Source organism: Colobus angolensis, unplaced genomic scaffold (genome assembly GCF_000951035.1).
Source record: "Colobus angolensis palliatus isolate OR3802 unplaced genomic scaffold, Cang.pa_1.0 Scaffold316, whole genome shotgun sequence".
NCBI classification, from domain to species: Eukaryota; Metazoa; Chordata; class Mammalia; order Primates; family Cercopithecidae; genus Colobus; species Colobus angolensis.
Window position 1 is genome coordinate 2,270,701 of NW_012116444.1, and position 22,356 is coordinate 2,293,056.

Consider the following 22,356-nt stretch of genomic DNA (forward strand, 5'->3'; position numbering starts at 1 on the left):
CACTGCAACCTCTGCCTCCTGGGTTCAAGTGATTCTCCTGCCTCAGCCTCCCAAGTAGCTGGGATTACAGGTGTGTGCCGCCACACCTGGCTAATATTTCTATTTTTAGTAGAGACGGGGTTTCACCATATTGGTCAGGCTGGTCTCGAACCCCTGACCTTGTGATCTGCCCACCTCAGCCTTCCCAAGGGTTGGGATTACAGGTGTGAGCCACCGTGCCCGGCCTCACATCACTTTATTTACTTTTAAAGTATTAAGTTGTAGGAGTTAATACAATACTCTGGATATTAATATTTTAATTTTATATATGTAGGGAATAACTTTTCTAATCTGTAGGCTTTTAATTTTAATGTTGTAAAATTTATTAATCTGGCCAGACACTGTGGTTCACGCCTGTAATCCTAACACTGTGGGAGGCCAAGGTGGGTAGATCACTTAAAGTTAGGAGTTCAAGACCAGTTTGGGCAACATGACAAAACCCCGTCTCTACTAAAAATACAAAAATTAGCCAGGCGTGGTGGTGCACACCTGTAGCCTCAGCTACTAGGGAGGCTGAGGCATGAGAATCACTTGAACCCAGGAGGTGGAGGTTGCAGTGAGCCGAGATCACGCCACTGCACTCCAGCCTGTGTGACAAAATGAGACTCCATCTCAAAGAAAAATTAATTAATCTTCTTCTTTATCATTTATACTTTTCATGTCTTATTTAAGAAATGCCTTTGTATCCCAAAACTGAAATGCCCATTTGAAGTTTTGCTTTTCACAAGTAATCTTCACTACACATGGTATTTATTTCTTTTCTGATATCTGAATCTAATTTTATTTCTTTCCACATATATGAATAATGATTCCAGGACCAGTTAATGCATCCTTCATTCTTTTCCAACTGATTTGTAATGACAGTGCTGTCAAATATAAAATTTCCACATATGCATAATAAGCCTATTCTATTTCTTTGGTTGGGAATTGCATTTCTATATTTACAGCTTAATATGGGTAGTTTTGGCAGTTTACAATGTTGACTCTTCCTATCAATGAACATTTACTCAGATTCTTTTGTATATCATTCAAAAATACTTCAAAATGTTATCTGTTGAGTTTTTGCACAACTTTTGTCAAATATATTCCTATGTATCTTACAGTCTTTATTGCTCTTACAAGTGATATATTTGTTAAATTACATTTTTAGTGGGGTTTTACTGGTATATTAGATGCTATTTATTTTTGTTCAATTTTTTTCATATTTTCAAACATATAGAAAAGTAGAAATATATATACACACACATGTGTATGTGGGTGTGTGTGTAATTTTTTTTTTTTTTAAGACAGGGTCTCACCCTGTCGCCCCGGCTGCAGTACAGTGGCAGGAGCTCAGCTTACTGTAGCCTTGACCTCAAGTGATCCTCCCACCTCAGCCTCCAAGTAGCTGGCACTACAGGTGTGCTCCACCATGCCCAGCTAATTTGTTTATGTTTTTGTAGAGATGAGGTCTCACTATTTTGCCCGGGTTGGTCTCAAACTGCTGGACTCAAACTATCCTTCTGCCTCGGCTTCCCAGAGTGCCGAGATTATAGGCATGAGTCACTGCACGTGACTGAAAAAAAGAAATATTAAAATTCATATCCCTACCCCATTGATTAAATAATTAATATTTTATCATGTTTGTTTTACCTGTTTTTATTTATTTTATTTTTGGCTAACATATTCTCAAGTAAATTATAGCCATCATGACACTTTAAGCATCTCTAGATAAATACTTCAGTATGAATCTCCAAAGACTAAGGACGTGCTTCTACATAACCACAATGCCATAAGCATCACCAGCAATTCTCCAATATTATCTAATATTTGATTCATACCCAAATTTCATCAAGTAGCAAACTTAAAGCAACTAATATGAAAAGCTAGCTTTATTTGATAGTGTGCTAGAGCTGGCTGGCACCAGCTGGTGAGAACCTATTGTGCATTCCAGCTTTTGTTTTCTTTTAGAAATATTTTAAAGATGCTAACATTGAGATGGGCCTTATAAGTAACGTTTAAGTTTATTGCGGTAGTGTCTCTCCCCCTTACTCCCAAAGCCGCTTTTAAATCGGTGATACATTTTATGATAACAAAAATACAATAGTTACATAAATTTAGAATATGCCTAAAGGATTTTGGCTGCTGAATACTGAATAGACTAGACAACACTAAATTGTAAAGTCAAGCTAAAGAATTTCTGGAATTTGGGAGATACATACATTTTTAATGCCTATAGAGAAGAGAGGAAATCTGTCTACAGATTATTAGCTTAAAAAAAAAGAAATAAATTAATTTAGGGTTAAAGCAGCAAACTGTTAACATTATCATACAATAAGCCATATTCAAATAGAAACCAAATACCTGGAAGAGAAAATCTGGAATCTCTGTATCATGGAGGGGCATTTGCTGTAGAAGGAAATTATCTAATTGACCTGCATTTCTAAGTTGCAATAGCTGGAAACGTTTACTCTTTGCCATTTTCTCTTCAGCAACAAAGTTAAATTCATCTTGCAACTGTTCAAGACGAAAATACTTTGGACTATCCTGCCCCTTAAGTCTCATGTACTGTAAAACATAAAAATGTAAAGTCTTTACTTAAAATATTAATTTTTTAAAATTCAGGAATTACTTCAAAAGACTTTGTCCCCCTCAACTGTGAGATGTGAGTGGCAATATAAGTAGGAAATGGAGCAATTGAATTTGTAGTCTAGAACATAAAACAAAACAAAATAAAACAAAACAAAATAGCATCCAGCCTTCGTGGCTTTCCAACCTTTTCCCAGTCGTGACTTACAATGAAAACAAAAATATTTGTACTGTACACTGAATTTTGTATTGTACACTGATAGGACAGATGAGACTGTTCCTATCTGGTTGTCCTGAGTTGAGAGAGGATCAATACTTCTGTATACCTATAACCAATTCTGCACCTCAGCTGAGAAGCTCTAATCTAGGGAGCTTACTTGCAGCAATCTAATTTATGGGTTGCCTTATTCAACAAATGCAAATGTGAGTGTATAGTACATGCAAGGAATAGTGCTAGCTGCCACCAGAGAGACACAGATTTATTAGCTGTAGTTCCACAAGGAAAAATAAAATATATGAATGAATAACTACTGTAGGCCAGGTGCAGTGGCTCACACCTGTAATCCCAGCACTTTGGGAGGCCATGGCGGGTGGATCACCTGAGGTCAGGAGTTCAAGATCAGCTTGGCCAACATGGTAAAACTCCCTGTCTATCAAAAATACAAAAATTAGCTGGGCACAGTGGCACGTGCCTGTAATCCCAGCTACACAGGAGGCTGAGGAAAGAGAATCGCTTGAACCTGGGAGGCGGAGGTTGTGGTGAGCCGAAATCACACCACTGCACTCCAGTCTGGCAACAGAATGAGACTCCGTCTAAAAAAAAAAAAACTACGGTAAAAGGCAAAATGAAATTAGTCATAAGAGTTGATTTTTTAAAAAAGTAGAAGAAAGGTTAACAGGAAAGCAAGGAAAGGAGATGCAGTGCCTAACTGAGGTTACCAGGGAAGCATTTATTAGACTTGCAGGGTGAATAAGGTAACTGTTATGGATGCCCTTCTAGGCAGAGCAGTGGCATGAATAAAGGTATGAAGAAAGCATGTGTGAGTTACATACAGCAGTTCAGTTGGCAATAAAGAAGAGTAGAAGTGACTACATAATACAGTCTGAGAGAAGGACTGTGTTTATAAATCATCTCAATATCTTCAGTATCTAATACTATGGCTGGCACATGGTAACTGCACAATAGATGTTAGCATAAAAGACTGTCGGATGTGCTGTGGCTGCTAAGTAGTGGCAGAGGACCATCCATCAGGCCTAAAGGCGGAATTATTTCAGTTGCTGAGTTTCTAATTGCCTTTACAGTATTGTACACCGGTTGAAAATGGTCTCTGTCCTCAGATTTACTTTTACATAAACCCTAGAGCCTAGAAAAATATATAGCAAACTATGGGGGAGAAAGGGGGGTAGAGCTTAGGAAACAGAATATGTTTACAGTACTGATATTTGCTTTAACTTACCATAACAAATTCCATTAAATCAGAATATTCTGGATTATTTGGATCAATTCTGACTTCATTTGCCCATTCAAAAAGCTTCTGTTCATTAATGAGCCATGGAATTCCAGGAACACTTCTCGCATCTACATTCCTTAACATACTAACATAGAGAAAATATTTTGTGAACTTGCATACAATATACAATATATGTATTACATACAATACACTGTTATATAGGGTAAAAATGTACCCATTCTGGGTATTTGAAGATAAAATTTATCCATCCTCTGTATTTATGGATAAAATAGAAAGTTGAGATGTGATATCTCTCCTAGTTCTCACTCTAACTTGTATCATAGCTTTTTGATAAATGTTTATAAGAGACAGTAACCTTATTAAGAATAGTCTGTAAATATTGATCCTTGCCATCTATATTGTATGTAACAGCTAAAATATTGTAGATGTTTAAATGAATGGTGCTTATTGGATGTATTATGTAAACCCTAAGCATAGTAACTTATTAAAATATTTTCTTTTCACAGGGTGTACAATATTGAAATTTAATCAAAATCTTCACTTAAGCAAAATTAAGAAAGCACACAAAATAAAAACCACATTTAGGCTACATCTTTACAGTGGAAACATTTGTTCATATTTCTTTGATGAATCTTCTGAGGCTACTGCTGCAAAAGCCAATGTGTGGTATGGTAAGATATAAGGAAAATTACTAATAGGTGAAGTTTGCATATTTTTCTTTTCTTTTGCTTCCCATGTCTGCCCTCATTTTGAACTGTTTTGATATCTATGTCATAAGAGTGCTAGGACCTGACACCCTTGACACCATCATGTAATAAATTTTCCTTCTAGAAACAGTCTTAGCCCAGATCCCCTAGAAGATAGCCTCAGGTAAAGCTTAAATCTTAAGGAATAGATTAGAGAGAAACTTTTCCCATTATATCCTTTAACAACAACAACAAAAACAACAACAAACAATAAAGAAAGTTGTAATTGAATTTCAACATAGTCCCATGGTTTCTGCCTCAGAGAAAGTAATAAAAATCTCAGAGCCTTGCTACAATGATTCCCCCAGCTGCCCCTATAGCTGTGGGCTATGGTTCACAGCAATGCTGTTCCTTGGGTCAAAACCAGTCAAATGATTGAAGATTTCTCCCTCCCTCCCTCCTTTTCTCTCTTCCTTTCCCCTCCCCCTCTCTTCTTTTCAATTGAAGATTTCTACTTTGATGATGGAGAGCTGGAAACAGTACTTTATAAAAGGCATAGGAAACTCTTTGATTGTTGTTTATCTAATGCAGCCCTGACATTTACATCTTATTTCCGACAAAAGAATCAAAGTATAGCATGGCCCCAAGAAAGAGGCAAGCTTTAATTCTAGCAGGCCCCAAGACCTCGGCTTATACACCCAAATGCAAGGCCACAGCCACCATGTTTTTAAATTGAGGTAAAATATACATAACATTTACCACTTTATTTTAAAATACACAATTCGGTGGCATTAAGTACACTCACAATGTGGTGCAACCATGACCACCATCCATTTCCAGATTGTAATGATGGTTGTACAACTCTGTGAATACATTAAAACCATTGCACTGCATATTTTAATTGGCTGGATTTTATGGTTTGTGAATTGTATTTCAATAAAGATGTTAAAAAACAGTTAAGAATATAACTATGCTGAGAGCTAAGATAAACATTCCTGTGAACCAGAAATGGAAAAGAAAGGCAGAGTGGTGAGTGGGGATAGCACTGTGGGCTTGCTGGGCTTCAGGCTGATGAGCAGTCCATGGTGGTTGTGGGCTCAGTTCCTGAGACAGGGAACTAGCACCAGGTTTATCATTTTAAGCCAAAGATTTGAAGTGGGGGGAGGGGACTTAAATAAAGGGACCTTTAAAAAAAATACTGACCACTGCATGGGGCTGTGGCTTTTAGGAAGCTGTGAGTCTAGAGAGGGAAAGGGACACAGACACTGCCTCATAATGAGGAACTGAACCAGGCTCACAGCTCACCAGTTGCCTAGATCTGTGATGACTCCAATAGCAACCCAGTATAACAACCCAGCCTCCCAACCTACCCAGTAAGTAGGCTTATGGCCCACTTCTGGATTTAGGAGGACAGATGAAGTCAAATTCAGTACCATTAGGTAAGGAGGGGTAGATACAGAAGGAGAGAGAGAAAAAACAAAATCAAAACAAAACAAAATAAAACAAAAACAAAAAAACACCAAAAACCCAGAAACCTGTAAATCAAAATCACCCAAAAGTTCTCCAACTCAAAATGACCCTGCTAACCAAAACTTCTGAGCAATGAAGCCATGCTCAGAAAAATAATCAACAGTATCAACTATCAGAACATTAAATTAATTCTAGCTGAAATTCATTTTATGGAAGTCTGCCAAACACATTTTAATGAAGTATGCTTAAGATGTAAAAACAAATGAAAACTAATAATTCACTTTTAAATGCAAGAAATAATGGAACAAAATGCCAAAATGAAATAAGAAAATGTAGATATGAAAGAGAATCAAACAGAAAACTTGACAGCAGAAAATAAAAGTAAAAATTATAACATAAAAATCAAATAAAACTTACACTGGACAAAGTTGAACAATGAATTAAGGAACTAAAAAATAGTACCCAGAAATTCACCCAGCATGCAGATTAAATAAAAACATAAAAATATGAAATAATAGTTAGGCTGAGGCTTGGCTGGGCTCAGTGGCTTAGGCCTGTAATCCTAGCACTTTGTGAGGCCAAGGTGAGAGGATTGCTTGAGCCCAGGAGTTTATCAGCCTGGGCAACATAGCAAGACCTCCTTGTCTCTTAAAAAGAAAACAAAGAAAGCAAGAAAAAATTTAGCACCTGCCTACAGTCTCAGCTACTAGGGAGGCTGAGGCAGGAGGATTGTTGGGTCCAGGAGCTTGAGGCTGCTATGATTACACCACTACATTCCAGCCTGAGTGACAGAGTGAGACCCTGTCTCAAAAATAAATAAATGAATAATAGACTGAGAGGCTACAAATTCAATAAGAAATCCTGAAGGAGAGAAGAGTGGAAATAATGAAGAAGTAATATTTGAAGAAATAGTAGTTGAGACGTTTCTGTAATTGATGAAAGATGTGAGTCTTTAAACATAAAATTTATTCTGCTAAGCAGGAAAAGGAATAATGATAAATCCACACGTACATGGTATAGTAAAATTTCAGTACTTTAAGGATAAAGCAAAATTTTTTTCATGGCAATTTCTTCCTTTTTTATTAAGGTAAAAGATACATAATATAACATTTACCACCATTTTAAAGTGTACAATTCAGTAGTATTAAGCATACTCACAGCATTGTATAACGATCATCATTACTTATTTCCAGAAATTTTTCTTCATCCCAAACTGAAACTCTGTACACATTAAACAATAACTCCCCATTTCTCCCTTCCCCATCCCTGGTAACCTTTATTCCACTTTCTGTCTCTGAATTAAAGTGAAATATTTCAACATTATCAGAGAGAAAATATAGCCTATAAAAGTCCAACATTTAGACCAATAGCGGACTTATAAATAGCAATGATAAATCCCAATAGATAATGCAGTACTGTAACAGCTTCAAAATGCTAAAGGGAAATAAAGAACATCCTCAAATTTTCTACTCACCTAAACTATTAAGAATGAGGACAAAATAAAGACACTTTTAGATCTAGAAAGGCTAAAGAATTTTGCTATCCATAGAAACCAACTGAAAGAATCATTAAAGGAGCATGCTTTCAGCATGAAAAGTAAATTGAGAATGAAGGATGGGAAATAAGAAATAAGGCAAACATTATTAACTAGTGAGTGTAAGAAAAACTGTTTCATGTTTAAAAATGAAAACTCTAGACAATGATCATTTAGATAAGAGAGGTGTGGTTTTTGTTTGTTTTTTTGTTTTCTGATTTGTTTGTTTACTGAGACAGAATCTCGCTCTGTCGCCAGGCTGGAGTGCAATGGCATGATCTTGGCTCACTGCAACCACTCCTTCCCGGGTTCAAGCGATTCTCCTGCCTCAGCCTCCCGGGTAGCTGGGGCTACAGGCACGTGCCACCATGCCCTGCTAATTTTTGTATTTTTAGTAGAGATGGGGGTTCACCATGTTGGCCAGGCTGGTCTCAAACTCCTGACTTCAGGTGATCCGCCCACCTCGGCCTCCCAAAATGCTGGGATTACAGGAGTGAGCCACCGTGCCCAGCCAGAGAGTTGTGTTTAATGTGGTATTAAAGCTTGACTTAGAGAGGGCCCTGGACTTTGAAAACCTCTCTTGCAATATACTTCCTGCTGAAATCTGTCATCTGTCCCACCCTTGCATATAACTGTTTTCAATCTTTTGTAAGCTTGAGTTTCCAAGTAATAGGAATTGTAAGACAATGGAGACAAGCCACTGAATATGGCTTGAAGGTCACTTGCTGGTAACCTTCGGTGACAAGTGGGTAGAGTTAGGAAGGGAATGTGTGAACAGAAAGTGGAGGGAATGTATGCAGACCGGTAGGCCACACATAGGAGAACTCTGGTAGGAAAAACTAGCCAAAATGGGCTTCAGGATTTAATCAGGTGCTTGAGTTGGTGCTTGTTCGTTTTAAAACAAAGAAGGCTTTTGGGTACAAAAGACCAACAGCCTAGGGAGATGGACAAGTTGAAGATAATGGAAGAAAAGGATATAAATGCATCAGTAGAATTGTAAAATACAGAGAGTTCCAAATTACCTGCATAAAAGTTAGCCTCAGAGTGAGGAGGACAAACATCTCACTCCAAGAAAAATGCAAAGAATATTATGATGAGGCAAAGATTAGGAATAGCTGCTGTGGAGACTATGCTAGAGAAATATTAAGAAATATAGGCCGGGCACGGTGGCTCAAGCCTGTAATCCCAGCACTTTGGGAGGCCGAGACGGGCGGATCACAAGGTCAGGAGATCGAGACCATCCTGGCTAATATGGTGAAACCCCGTCTCTACTAAAAAATACAAAAAACTAGCCGGGCGAGGTGGCGGGCGCCTGTAGTCCCAGCTGCTCGGGAGGCTGAGGCAGGAGAATGGCGTGAACCCGGGAGGCGGAGCTTGCAGTGAGCTGCGATCCGGCCGCTGCACTCCAGCCCGGGCGACAGAGCAAGCCTAAGTCTCAAAAAAAAAAAAAAAAAAAAAAGAAATATAACAAAATAATAGTTCTGGGTATTAAAAACTTTTCCACTGGCTCCAAAATGAATGACCTTTAATAACTGTAAGATTTGCTCTTAAAATGCCCTTCTCCAGGTCTCTAAGAAGATGACCTCATTTACTTAGCAAAACAAGGACATTCATCAAAGTTCTATTTCTGTCTTCATAGTGGTGACTGTCTCATTCCCTGAGTTGAGGAAGAGAGAGTTTCTCTTCTCCAGAACCACAGGTATTCACTTGGGTTCTGGTTTGATACCTTCCGGACTCTGAAGGACTTCATACTCTTTCCAATATATTGGGTCTTTTTTCCCCACTGACTTCAATCTTTTGTAAGCTCATCACTTTTAATCACTTCTTTTAAGAAGATAAATATGGCCCCAATTTTTAAGAAATCTGTACCTTGATTCTTTTGTCTTCTGTTATTTTTTAGCATATTTTTTATTGTCAAACTCCTTGGTAAGTAAACTACCCCTACTACCTCAGTTTCTTTCACACCAAGGATCTCCTTGTGCTACTGCCATTTAGTTTTTTTCTCTTTCAATTTCTTACATACCGAAGAAAAGCATTTATGAGCTCTTACTATGACTCTGGCCATATGCTACTAGTTTTTATATATAATGTTCTCCTTGTTATTTTTTAAACAGTCTCTAATTTCAGGTTTGATTTTCCATTTAATCTAGTTACGCATAACAATTTTCAAAACTATAGTATTTTTAAAATAAAATTTTTTAGAGAAGTTTTAGATTTGCAGCAAAATTGAACAGAAGTCACAGAGAGTTGCCATGCACCCCATCCCCATAAACACGCACAGCCTCCCCAGCTGTCAACATGCCTTGCTGGAGTGGTATCTTTTTTCCACAGTCCATGAACCCACATTGACACGTCATTGTCACTCAAAGTCCATAGTTTACATTAGGGTTCACCCTTGGTGTTGTACATTCTGTGGGTTTTGACGACTGTGTAATGGCATGTATCCAACATTATAATGTTATGCAAAATAGTTTCACTACTCTAAAAATCCTGTGTGCTCCATCTATTCATTCTTCCCTTCCCCCGGAACCTCTGGCACCACTGATCTTTCTACTGTCTCCATAGTTTTGCCCTTTCTAGAATGCCATATAGTTGTATGAAGCTTTTCATTTCCATTTATTTTTAAAAATATGTGTTAAGATGGGGAGGGGAGAGGATATATTTTTGTTATCATTGTTCATTATTTTAAATTATGAAGTAAACTTTTTCCTTTATATTTACCATTTCCCTCAAACATAGCACATTATGGAAGCCAGCATTATCCTCATTTTCATAGAATTTACTGTACTTATTTCTAGTAATCCCACAAATAATTAATCTGAAAATTAACCCCAGTTCTTCTGGGAACTCCCAGAATCATGATAATGCATAAATGGTTCTTTGCTAATCCAAAATGACTGGGAGATATACAGGCCCCAGAAATAAAGTTCCTGGGAGTCTGGACCTTTGCCTATAAGTGAGGGACTCTGGGAATGACTCTCTCATCATCTATGTGGCTATAATTCCAAGCATTGAAGGGACACATTCTCTTACATATAAATACACATACTACCTTAGTAGAATGATTTAAATAAAAGATAAATCAACATTCAAATAAACCAAACTCTTCCTACTGCTGCTCAAGTTTTCTCTTTTACACATAATATGTTTTGTGTGATGCTTTGCTGAGACCTGGCATTATTTTTCAAAGATAAAAGTTTATTACCTGCAGTAAGAAGATCTCAATGACTGTGACATACGTATCAGAGGAAGACCATTTTCATCTAAGCTCCATGATAGAGAATAGCTAAGTTTTCCTGATGTCAAAAGACAGAGTTCTTCAGTTCCATTTCCCTCAAGAAGAAAAGGCACATCTGTATATAAAGGGCATTAAAAACATACAAATTGATTTAAGTGCAGTTGAAGCACATTGTGGGTTTTTTCCTGAGTTTTACTTGGTGGAATTCTAGGAACACAAAGGAAGATCTGTGCTAACCCTACTCTTTTTTTTCTTTTTTGAGACAGAGTTTCGCTCTTGTTGCCCAGGTTGGAGTACAGTGGGGCGATCTTGGCTCCCTGCAACCTCCACCTCCTGGGTTCAAGTGATTATCCTGCCTCAGGTTCCCGAGTAGCTGGGATTACAGGTGTCAACCACCACGCCTGGCTAATATTTTGTATTTTTAGTAGAGATGGGATTTTACCATGTTGGCCAGGCTGGTCTTGAACTCCTGACCTCAGGTGATCCACCTGCCTTGGCCTCCCAAAGTGCTAGGATTACAGGCGTGAGCCACTGCTCCTGGCCCTAACCCCACTCTTATCTTAGTGCCCTCCCTCATCTCCTCTCTAACATCCTTCAAGGACTGTAAAAGATAAGGTAAAGATTGAGATGATTTGTAGAGATGAATATCACGATTTTCTTCCTTTTATGCCTGGAGGCTTCTTAACCATTCTCTGTGGGAGTGGCTTCCAGCAAGAAAGGACCATTGGCAGCAGAAAAAGAGGCCAGCAAGCTGTTCTTTCTCCTCTTTCCCTACATTCCCAAGTCTTCTGCATCTAATCTCCAAAGAGTTTAACAATACTTCTTAAAACTTTTGCTGAGTGCCCAGTGTTCCCTAAATTTTTTGAGTCCTGAGTCTTTTCTCCCAGGTCTCTATAAGCTTATTTTTCTGCTTCATCTGGACTTGAAGCAAACTCCATTCTTCCCTCATTCTCTGCCCTTTTTTTCCCCTCTCCTCCTCGCTCACTCATTCATACTTCCTTACTTTTCACCAAATAGGCCCAAGTAGTTTCAAAACCCCTAGGAAGGTGAAAGAAAGGAATAATGGGGAGAAGGAGAGGAATGACAGTGCTCTCAGAGATGTACTAACTTACATTTAACCGTATAAGAGGAGTAAAAGCAATTGAAAAACAAATAACAGAAACATCCCTTCTTTCTTCTCTCCTTTTCTCTGTCCCTCCCTCTTTTCTTCCCTCCCTCATTTTCTTCTTCCCTTCCCTACGCAGTTCAAAGACAAATCCATATGTCTGCGAGCACCTGTAGGTTCACTACAGGAGAGGTAGAGGCAGAGCAGCCAGCCCACTCAAAAGCAGAGCTCGCTTTCCAGACAGCATTCTATCCTTGCCTTGGATGGCCTACAAAAAGCATGGGTGCTAACTGCTCATTTGAAATTTCCCAAAAATCTGACCCAAGACAAAGCTTTAAACAATCTAGTTAAACATCTGAATGAATAATTTAATTCATTTTTAACAGAATACTGTAAACACAGGGCCAGGCGCAGTGGCTCACGCCTGTAATCCCAGCACTTTGGGAGGCTGAGGGGGGTGGATCACCTGAAATCAGGAGTTTGAGATCAGCCTGGTTAAAATGGTGAAACCCCGTCTCTACTAAAAATACAAAAATTAGATGGGCGTGGTGGCGGGCATCTGTAATCCCAGCTACTGGAGGCACAAGAATTGCTTGAACCTGGGAGGTGGAGGCTGCAGTGAACTGAGATGGAGCCACTGTACTCCATCCTGGGTGAGACTCTGTCTCAAAAAAAAAAAAAAAAAAAATTGTAAATACAGGATTTGGTACTTATGTGAGTGAGCCAGGGTCATTTAGGAATATGGTACTCAGGAAGAAAATAGGGTGAATGTAGTAATTTTAATAAACTCACTGCTTCCTACTTCTCCATCGGCAGGCATGACCAGCTTATCAGAGCTAAACTCTACATACTGCAAAACGGTTTTGCCTTTCAGCTCTGTGTAGTTAGGTAAAGGTAAATATAGTTTTGCCAGTAAGCTTGTTCTTTTACTTTTTTCATAAACCTAAATATAAAAGAAATGGCTGATAGCTCACTAAAAATACAACATAGAAAAAGGAAAAAATAAGCACCCTTAACAACATATTTTTATTTATTTTTTTAAAATACCAGAATATAAAGTAAGTATTGCTCTATAGCATTTCATCCACATGATTATGAGAAAAGTGACCAGTCATGTCCTTGAAAGTGTAATGCCTTTTACTGACTTCATAGAAAATGAATTGAATACAATGGATTATGAATACAGTTCTGAGAATACGTATATGAGGTACATATAACATAATATCATAGTAACTTAATTTTGTGTAGCACTTTAAAATTCTTGATCTCATGTAAATCTGATAAAAATTATAGGAAATAAATATTCTCATTTTATAAGTGAGGAAATGGAAGCTCTATATGAAAATATGTTTGTTTTTATTATAAGTGGCTGAGACTCAGGTTGAATTGCTTAGGAAAAAGGTAGTCATTGGTCATGAAATTCAAGGATGAGTTAAACAAGCTATGGGAGTGGGCAGGGAAGAAAAGCTCCAGAAGAAAGGAAAAGGGGGTGCTGAGTAGACAGTCCCCCCATAGAGGTTCACTGAGCATGAAACCCAGGTCTTCTAATTCTATATGGTGTGTTTTTTACAACAATTCCATGTAACTTCACTGTCATAAGTATAAGCTAAACTTTTTTCTTTTCTTTTTCTTTTTTTTTTTTTTCTTTTTGAGATGGAGTCTTGCTCTGTTGCCCAGGCTGGAGTGTAGTGGCACAATCTTGGCTCACTGCAACACTTGCCTCCCAGGTTCAAGTGATTCTCCTGCCTCAGCCTCCTGAGTAGCTGGGATTACAGGCACCCACCACCACGACTGGTGAATTTTTGTATTTTTAGTAGAGACGGGGTTTCATCATTTTGGCCAGGCTGAACTCGAACTCCTGACCTCAGGTGATCCGCCTGCCTTGGCCTCCCAAAGTGCTAGGACTACAGGCGGGAGCCACTGCGTCCAGCCTAAGCAAACTTTTTTCAATAAAAAAAATCGTATTTTGACCTATACTGTGTTGTCAGTGCCTGGGAAAACAGTGATATGTGCTCTAAGAAGGAAATCAGAGGGGAAAATTGCTCCTTGAAAGACAAGAAAGAATGTGCCAATCAACGTGATGACTTATTAGCCAATAAAGCAAAGAAAGAGGAAAGTCAAAGAGGCACATATTTTTTCTGGTTATCTGGTTTTACTTCCTTGTAAGAAAGAATTTAAGACACCACACTGGTCCCTTTGACAAAGGCATCCCTACTGCAGAAAGGTTTGTAGGAGTTGTAGCTCTGTGAAATAAGTTTTATTATAAATTAGTAAATTGGCTAACTTTCAGAGAATATGAACTGATATATTCAATTGTTGAGTTGGCATTTACACTTCAGCCTTGTGGATTTGCTTAGGGTATGTAGGATGCATTATCAGTGGACTGTCAAAGCCAGGTTCTTGGACTACAAGGCTGGAGGCCAACTCCTGCACAGCAAGGTAAGTGTACTGAGATAGAGAATTTTATCAGTTGAGGGTTCCTAGGAGCCAGTCTTGTCCCCTGATGACAACTGTCAACACCATGATGCTGATGAGATTGAGCATCTTAAAAGTGGTAAGAATGAAAAAATGGGCATTTTAAATGGAGCAGCTAACATGTACAAAAGCTAAGAGGTAGGAAATTACAAGCACGTGTGGGAAAAGACAAGCAGCTCAGTTTGGCTGAAGTGATGAATGAATAAAGAGTAGTAGTAAGAAATGAATTAAAGGCAGGCGTGTTGGTTCATGCCTGCAATTCCAGCACTTTGGGAGGCTGAGGCAGGCAGATCACTTGAGGTCAGGAGTTCGAGACCAGCCTGGCCAACATGGTGAAACCCCGTCTCCACTAAAAGTACAAAAAATTAGCTGGGCATGGTAGAGCACATCTGTATCCCAGCTACTTGGGAGGCTGAGGAAGGAGAATTGCTTGAACCCAGGAGGTGGAGGTTGTGGTGGCTGGGATCACGCCACTGCACTCCAGCCTGGGCAACAGGGTGAGACTTCGTCTCAGAAAAAAAAAAAAAAAAGAATTAAAAATGTAGGTTAAAGTCTGTTAGGCTAGGTCATATCGATTTATTTTGGAATTTTTGCATTTGCTAATGGTGAATTTATCTCTAACTAGATTCCTCTCCCTCCCTGCTTCTTAGTTTGTTAGGCTCACATGCTAAGTGATAGGATGATAAAGGACTCAAAATACACATTTACCTATTTGAGGAGGCAGATTTTAAACTTCAAGTGATTGGATTATTATATCACAATTTAGGGACAACAGTAGGAAAGTATAGTTCTTGTTTGTTTTTGTTTTGTTTTGTTTTTTGTATTAGGAATGCAGTGTAGAAAGTCGGCATATTTTTAATGTAGGAATTTCAACAGAGGGACATTGTAAGACAGTGTAAACCTGAATACATGAATAATGAATAGAACATCTATCAGGGAGAGAGCAAAATTATTCTCGGCATTATAAAAATAATTTTGATTTATATTTGTGACTACAATTATCTCCCTACTCCTCAAGCGCCTCCCTTCCTACACACAAATCTTTATTCCCTCCTAACTTTTTTTTCTAGTCTAGCTTCAAGTTTAACCCCATTATTGGCCACCAGGACTTCTTGTCTAGACTCCTTTACTGTCTCTCATTTTTCTCCATCATCCTATTTTCTTCTTCCATTAGTGTGGGGGTTTTTACAGTGGGATCTTTGCACAGAGACTGGGGGTCTTTTGTATGTATATTCTTTCATCTGATTCTTAGAGGGATCTAAAAATCCAAAAAAAGAGGAAGAACAAATACAGCAAGCGACTGAAGCCACCAAGTCAGGGATGTGGAAGTTCATATTACAGAAATCATTCAACACTTAAAATAGCTATGATACTCATAATACTGTAAACAGCACTTTTCTACCTCATTGCAAATGAATAGTAGTGCTGCACATCCAGGGGTGCAGAAATTTTAGCAGGAGAGGAGTATTTGGAACACTACAAATCAAATAACTTTGTACCTACAGCATAAGAGACTGGTGGTGAATTATACATTTATAAATATCTTATCATCTACACATAAAGATCAGTCCATCTCTTAACATCAAATAAATTACTTATCACATATAACTGTAACTGACAAAAAAATTTAAATTATGTATGGCATAAAATAAGATACAAAAGTAAATGACAATGGCATACCTCCAAGCAAATCACTTCAGGCCAATATATTAACTGAATATTGAAAATTTGCTGAAACATGACTTTAAAATCAAACTGTAGGGGAGATACTGAAGTACAAGAAACCTGTTTATTGTTGTAAAATATTTTAATAAAGTATTTGAACTTCTGAATTCTGGCTCTTCGTTTTTGTTCATCCCTAAAAATTAAATAAACCTTTAAATCACCCTTAAAAAGTACAATAGACCTAACATATTGTTCTTTCAAAATGTATATTAGCATGTTAAACAGAAGATAATTTCAGAGGACAAATGTTATCTTTACATCAAATAACACTTGTCTACATGTGGATAAAAATTTCTTCTTCCCAGTCAAATGTTTTTAATGAAAGAGATGTACTCAAAATATGCATTCAAAAACAGAAGAACTAAAATCAAGGTGCTATAAATCATTCAGCTATTATTTCACTAAATTACAATTTAAAGAGACTAAACCACGTATCTACCACATGTCTTATGAGAGGAAAAAACTGAGGGGCTTGGGAATGGCGAGGGGAGGTTGAATCAAGAATTTAAAAATATTTTCTAACTTTAAATTTTAAAGACACACACATAGACTACATACACAAACACACAACCCTCCACACACCATGTTGTCAATAACTTCAAAGATGTGGCTCTAAGGCAACAGGCTTGCTGGGGTGTTAAAGGTCTCTGTAAATCACCTTAGGCTGTGCACCCCTTTTCTCCAGGACAGTGGGGAAGCCACCCTATCTCTGAACCCAAAGATCAAAGGAGCAAACCAGGTTACTTCCCTAGGGGAAACATTTGTTGAGGCCTAAGTTGATCCCTTGACTGATATAAAACTCCTAGAGCCTTTCATTCATTCTTTAATTCACTCAACCAACATTTATTGAGTATCTTCCTAGCTGCAAGAGAACTCACCTAATGATGTTTAAGACTTGATCCTCTTTTTCAGAAGGAGGAAGGCTGGGTGGAAGATAAACCCTAAGTTGAAACATAAAATCCCCTTCTGCTCCCCAGTCTAATCACCCTATGGGCCCAGTATGTCCCTGCCCTATTACCTGTCCATCTCTGTAACTTTCTCAAAGAGTTAGAGGACAAAAGATTACTTATTCTTATCTCCCTGTTGGCCTCTTTTGACCATATTCCCAATTACCTTTCAAGAAATATCTAAGTAAAAGTTACCCTTTCTGTTGCCCTCTAAAAGTAGTTTTAACAATGAGTTCATGAATTGATTATAAAAATTTGTTGATTCAGGGTTATAATTATCTTCAGGAAATCTTGCCTTTCTCTTCACCTGTAAACTCTTTTTAATTCTTCTCTAATCTCTGTATTCTTTTCACTTCCATCCTCTATATCGACATATTATTCTTTTCTGGAGAATGAGTTTTTATTCAAGTGGATGTTTTAAATAGATGACGGCAATGCTATCTTCAGAGGGCAATGGCTTTGCAAAGATATAAAACACCATACATCCTTTTGCCTTGACTTCCACTAAGTTTTAGTCTAGGTTTTCCAGCACAAATACCTTCTTCCTCCTCTTTCTTCTCTCTCACTCCAACTTTCATTTTATGGCTCCTGTATTCTTACCCTTATTTAGATAGTCTTTTGATATGGCTGTCCTACATAATAAAATATCTCAGGCCCTTTTTGGAAGGAGGTACAGAGCAAATAAAGTATTTCTCAGCTGCTGCACTTCTCTGGTCAGAAAGTGGGTGGTGATAATTGTGACTTTGTGTCTGCTGCTCTTTTGGTTGTTAATGTAATCATCCATTCATTCATTTAATAAATATAAACATTTACTGAGTACCCAGTATGTTCCAACACTGCTAAATGATGCACATTCCCAATACTCAAAGATGGACTGGTACCAAGTGTGCCATGGGATAGAGATGTTGAAAAATTAGACCTAGTACTCTAGGTTGCCATATCCTCTTTAAGGGAGATGGGATCCATAGGCCTAGTAGATGGAGAAACAGGGTTACCTATGATGTCTGTTTTTGCATAATGTTTTAGGCAAAGACAGAAAACATTATATCTCAAGGAAGAAATCACAACTGGGAAGTAACGAAGTTTGTAATGTCAAAGAAGAAAATTGTTTAGGGGGCCCTCTTGATGTGAAATAGTTTTTATGAAAGCCAGAGTTCCTTTAACAAGCAAAGGCAATGGTATATTACTTTTTACAGTGCCTTTGTATATTTTTATACCCGAACAAAAATTAGCAAAAAAAAAAAAAACAAACAAAAAAACCCCCACAAATTATCAATATATGAAGCCTAGCAGTGAAGACACCACAGTTTCTATAGAACACCAAACTGGTTTAAATCCCACCTCAGTTATGTATTAGATGTGTGAACCTGGGCAATTTAACTTCCCATAAGCTACATTCCTGCTTTAAGATGAGGATAATAAGGAACTCTATAGAGCTATGGTGACAATTAAATGTGAAAATGTGTTTTTAAAAACTTAGAGTGCCTGGCATATGGTACTCACTCAAGAAATCCCACTTTATTATTAAAAACAATCCAATTAATAGACAATATATAATAAAGAAATAATTATTTAAACATGCTTACAATGAACACTTGGATAAGCTTGTTAATTCTGCAGTGAAAGAAAGTTGTGGCCTCAAAGTAATTGGCTTTATTCTTTCAATTTCTGTTTCATCTGAAGCTAGATATGAGAGGCTCTAGAAATAAAAAAAATAAATATATAATTTATCATGTACATCCCTTGTGTAGGACATTTATTCTTAAAATTCATTTATTTCATGTATTTGTCACTTTGTTGGATAACTGTTAGAAATACCAAGATTTCATATTCTATCAAAAAATAAAATATTATAACTAGTTGCGTTTAATGTTATTTTGCAATATAAGTACCTCCTGGCTTTTCCCATTAAGTTCTTTTCCTTCATTTTTCTTCTCAGTTTCAGACATTTCTGAGATTTGCTCTTGTTCATCACATTTATTCATTTTTATCCTAATTAATAATAAACGGAATTACCGAAAGCAGAAATAATGGAGGTATTTGAGAGTTGTTCCAGTTTTTGCCAAAACACATACACACACACACACACACACACAACCAATCCCTTACAAGTAATTATACATTCTAAGGAAATTACCAATTTGATAAATATTAAAAAAAATTTTATAATCTCGTTCTCAGCTTTCAGAGATTTCTCCCTTGTCAGTGCATTTACCATTAGTGTTTACAGCCCTTTCTAAGGGCATCAAGAAACCTTTACTCTGGTGAGAATAAGTAACAGGGGAATGGGGAGATAAAAATCAAAGGACACATACCCTGTTTCCTCTCATTTTTCTTTCTCTCATATTTTTGAAGCTGTGAGAACCTGAGCAGGTATAAGGGCAGGTGATCATGGTGATATTAAATGGTAAGTCATAGTTGGTGTTTGTGCATAAACAGTAAACAGTTCATGGCATTAGCACTACTGCCACTGCTGCTGCTACTACTACTACTACTAGCTAATCCGTATAGAGTACTTACCAAGTATCTGCCAGGCAATAGTGTAAGTACTTTACACGTATTAGCTGATTTAATTATCACAACCCTATGAAGTACTATTATTCCTCTTTTATTAGTAGTTCAATAAAATCTCAGTTATCTGAACAGTGTCAGAAAATTATTGATCTAGGAGTCAAGTTTTTCTGGTAGTGTAAAAGTTTATTGTTTTCAGTATAAGTTTGTTTTTCATTTTAATCATTTAAGAAGGAAATCCTTTGGTAAAATATTATATGCTCTGTTGGGAATGTAAAATGGTGCAGCTGTTTTGGAAAACAGTCTGGCAGTTCCTCAAAAATGTTAAGTACAGAGTTACCATATGACCCAGCAATTCCACTCACATATCCAAAACAAATAAAAGCCTATGTCTGCACACATGAGGAGTGACCGCTAATGGGAAGATGATTTCTTTGGGGGGTGACTAAAACATCCTGAGATTACATTGCAGTGATGCTTGCACAATTCTGGGAATTTATTAAAAACAATTGAACTGGAGACTTTGAATGGGTGAACCATATGGTATGTGAATTATATCTCAATAGAACTGTTTAAAAGCTATTATATGCTTTTTGCCTTCTGAAATAGAATACAGGTGACTAAGTGCAGATATTATCTATGTGGTAGTATCCTGGGCTGAAAATCCAGTCTCATTAATGGCACTACAGAATCTGGGCAAGTTACTTAAGAACTCCATGTCTCACTTTTCTCATCTGAAAAGTAGGTTGTTGTGAGGATTAAATGCACTAATTTAAGTAAAGTGCTTAGCCCAGGACTTGGAGTAAAACAAACACTTAATAAATGTTATTATTTTCTTTGGTTTCAGGGCAATCAATATGACATCAATTAACTTGCTGTTCTTTAATACCAATGGCTTTTAACCTTTGTTACATATTAAAATCACCAGGGAAGCATTTTAAAACTCATGATATCCAGACCATACCCCATACTAACTAAATTAGAACAGTCGTTTTAGAACTTCCTAAGTGATTTCAATCTATAATAATTTAGGGAATAAGTGTTACGAGTAACTTAGATAATGGGTGTTATGCCCAGATTTTCTTCTGAGGGAAACTACTGAGGCAGGGTCTATAGCTTCCTCCTTTCTATTCTGAGCCAAATGACTCTGGGAAATGATGAAGGTCCTGATGCTATTTTATCAAATGTTGTTGCATTTCCTGCTTGCATAGCTTGCATTTTCTTTCTCATTTTAAAAGTTTCTTTGGCAGTTATCTGAATCTTCTCCAGGTAGGCAGTGCCAAACAGAGAACATGAGTGAAGACAATATAAGAAATCTGGGTTCTCTGTGTTATTTGCCAGTGCTGTGGTTTGGGTTCAGGGGCAGAAGACAACACAATCTATCATCTATACTGACTGACACATCCAGTCTCTCTAAGCTGAATGCAGTGTTGCTAACATTTAACAAGGAGAGTCTGCCACCTGCACGAGAAGACAGGGCTATTTCCTCAACTTTCTGCTACCTCATTTCTGCCACTGTAACTTTCTAAAACTTGCTCTAGCTGAGATTATCAATAATCTCTATGTCAGGAAATCCAGTGAACATTTTTAGTAGTGAACTTAACTGATAATAACTGCTAACCACTTCCTCCTACTTAAAATACTCCCGCTTCCTTGCCTCTGGGGCAAAATACTCTATAGTGGGTGCTTCTCTGTCCTTCCTCTGGTTTCTCCTCCTCTACCAAGCTATTCAAACCAATTTCTCAAGACTCAGTGCTTGGGGTCTCTCCTCATCTTATTCTCTGCCTTCTTCCTAGGCAGTTTCATGCACACTCATGGCTTCAATTATGATTATTTACTATGCCACACACTACGGACCTAGCTGCCCACTCAATTGCTTTATTTAGAGATATCTCAAAGGCACATCAACTTCAACATGCCCCAAACCAAATACATGATGAAATGATAACCTGAGCTCAGGGTCTAGGTACCACGCCTTCTTATCATGAGTACTATCTCTCCAGGAAGCCTAGCTACAAGTTTATTCAGTTAGGGCTCACAAGGACCAGGTATGTTGTGAGGTCAACAGTGGTAAAGTTGGCCAGGAAACAGTTCCGAGAAACATCTTCAAACAGATAGCTTCTCTAATTGATCAGAATGATACTTTTAACTGCTTAAACTAAATGCCCCAATTTAGGATTGCTGGGGCTAGCCCAACTGGGGCCAACCTGGTGAATGACAGTGTTGTATTTAGCTGAGAGGCAGTCTGGAGAGACAAATTCAAGCCAAAGTCAGCTGGAAAAGTTGAGTGTCAGGAAGAATAAACGCAAAGGACCTCAGGTGGGACTGGAGTTCAGAATAGTGGCAACAAGAGTTAGTGTTGAGCAGGCAACATGGGTCCAAAGACATTGTTCTGGGTAACCCTATGACATCTGTGTCTCCTCTTTGTTGCTCAAGGGTTCATGATGCATGGGTGTGTCAGGTTGGTTTAAAGGATTAGAAGCAAGTCATTACATTTACATTAATTTAGGAGTCTAAGATGAAGTTCAATGCTGGATTTAGGTTTAGAAACCGTTCAAAGCACTTTTGTTAAAAAAAAAAAAAAAA

The 22,356-nt window shown here is 37.7% G+C and overlaps 1 protein-coding gene across 1 annotated transcript in view; it reads right to left on the bottom strand.

Moving 5' to 3' along the window:
• Positions 1-2,244: 2,244 nt before the first annotated feature.
• Positions 2,245-22,356, bottom strand: part of LOC105518295 (coiled-coil and C2 domain-containing protein 2A-like) — a 35,209-nt gene continuing 15,097 nt past the window's right edge. The window contains exons 5-11 of the mRNA XM_011951235.1: positions 19,152-19,251; positions 18,846-18,958; positions 16,268-16,445; positions 12,905-13,055; positions 10,975-11,122; positions 4,065-4,203; positions 2,245-2,586 (exon numbers count right to left, since the gene is read on the bottom strand). Coding sequence (XP_011806625.1) covers positions 2,245-2,586; positions 4,065-4,203; positions 10,975-11,122; positions 12,905-13,055; positions 16,268-16,445; positions 18,846-18,958; positions 19,152-19,251 — 1,171 coding nt within the window. The remainder of the gene's footprint in view (positions 2,587-4,064; positions 4,204-10,974; positions 11,123-12,904; positions 13,056-16,267; positions 16,446-18,845; positions 18,959-19,151; positions 19,252-22,356) is intronic.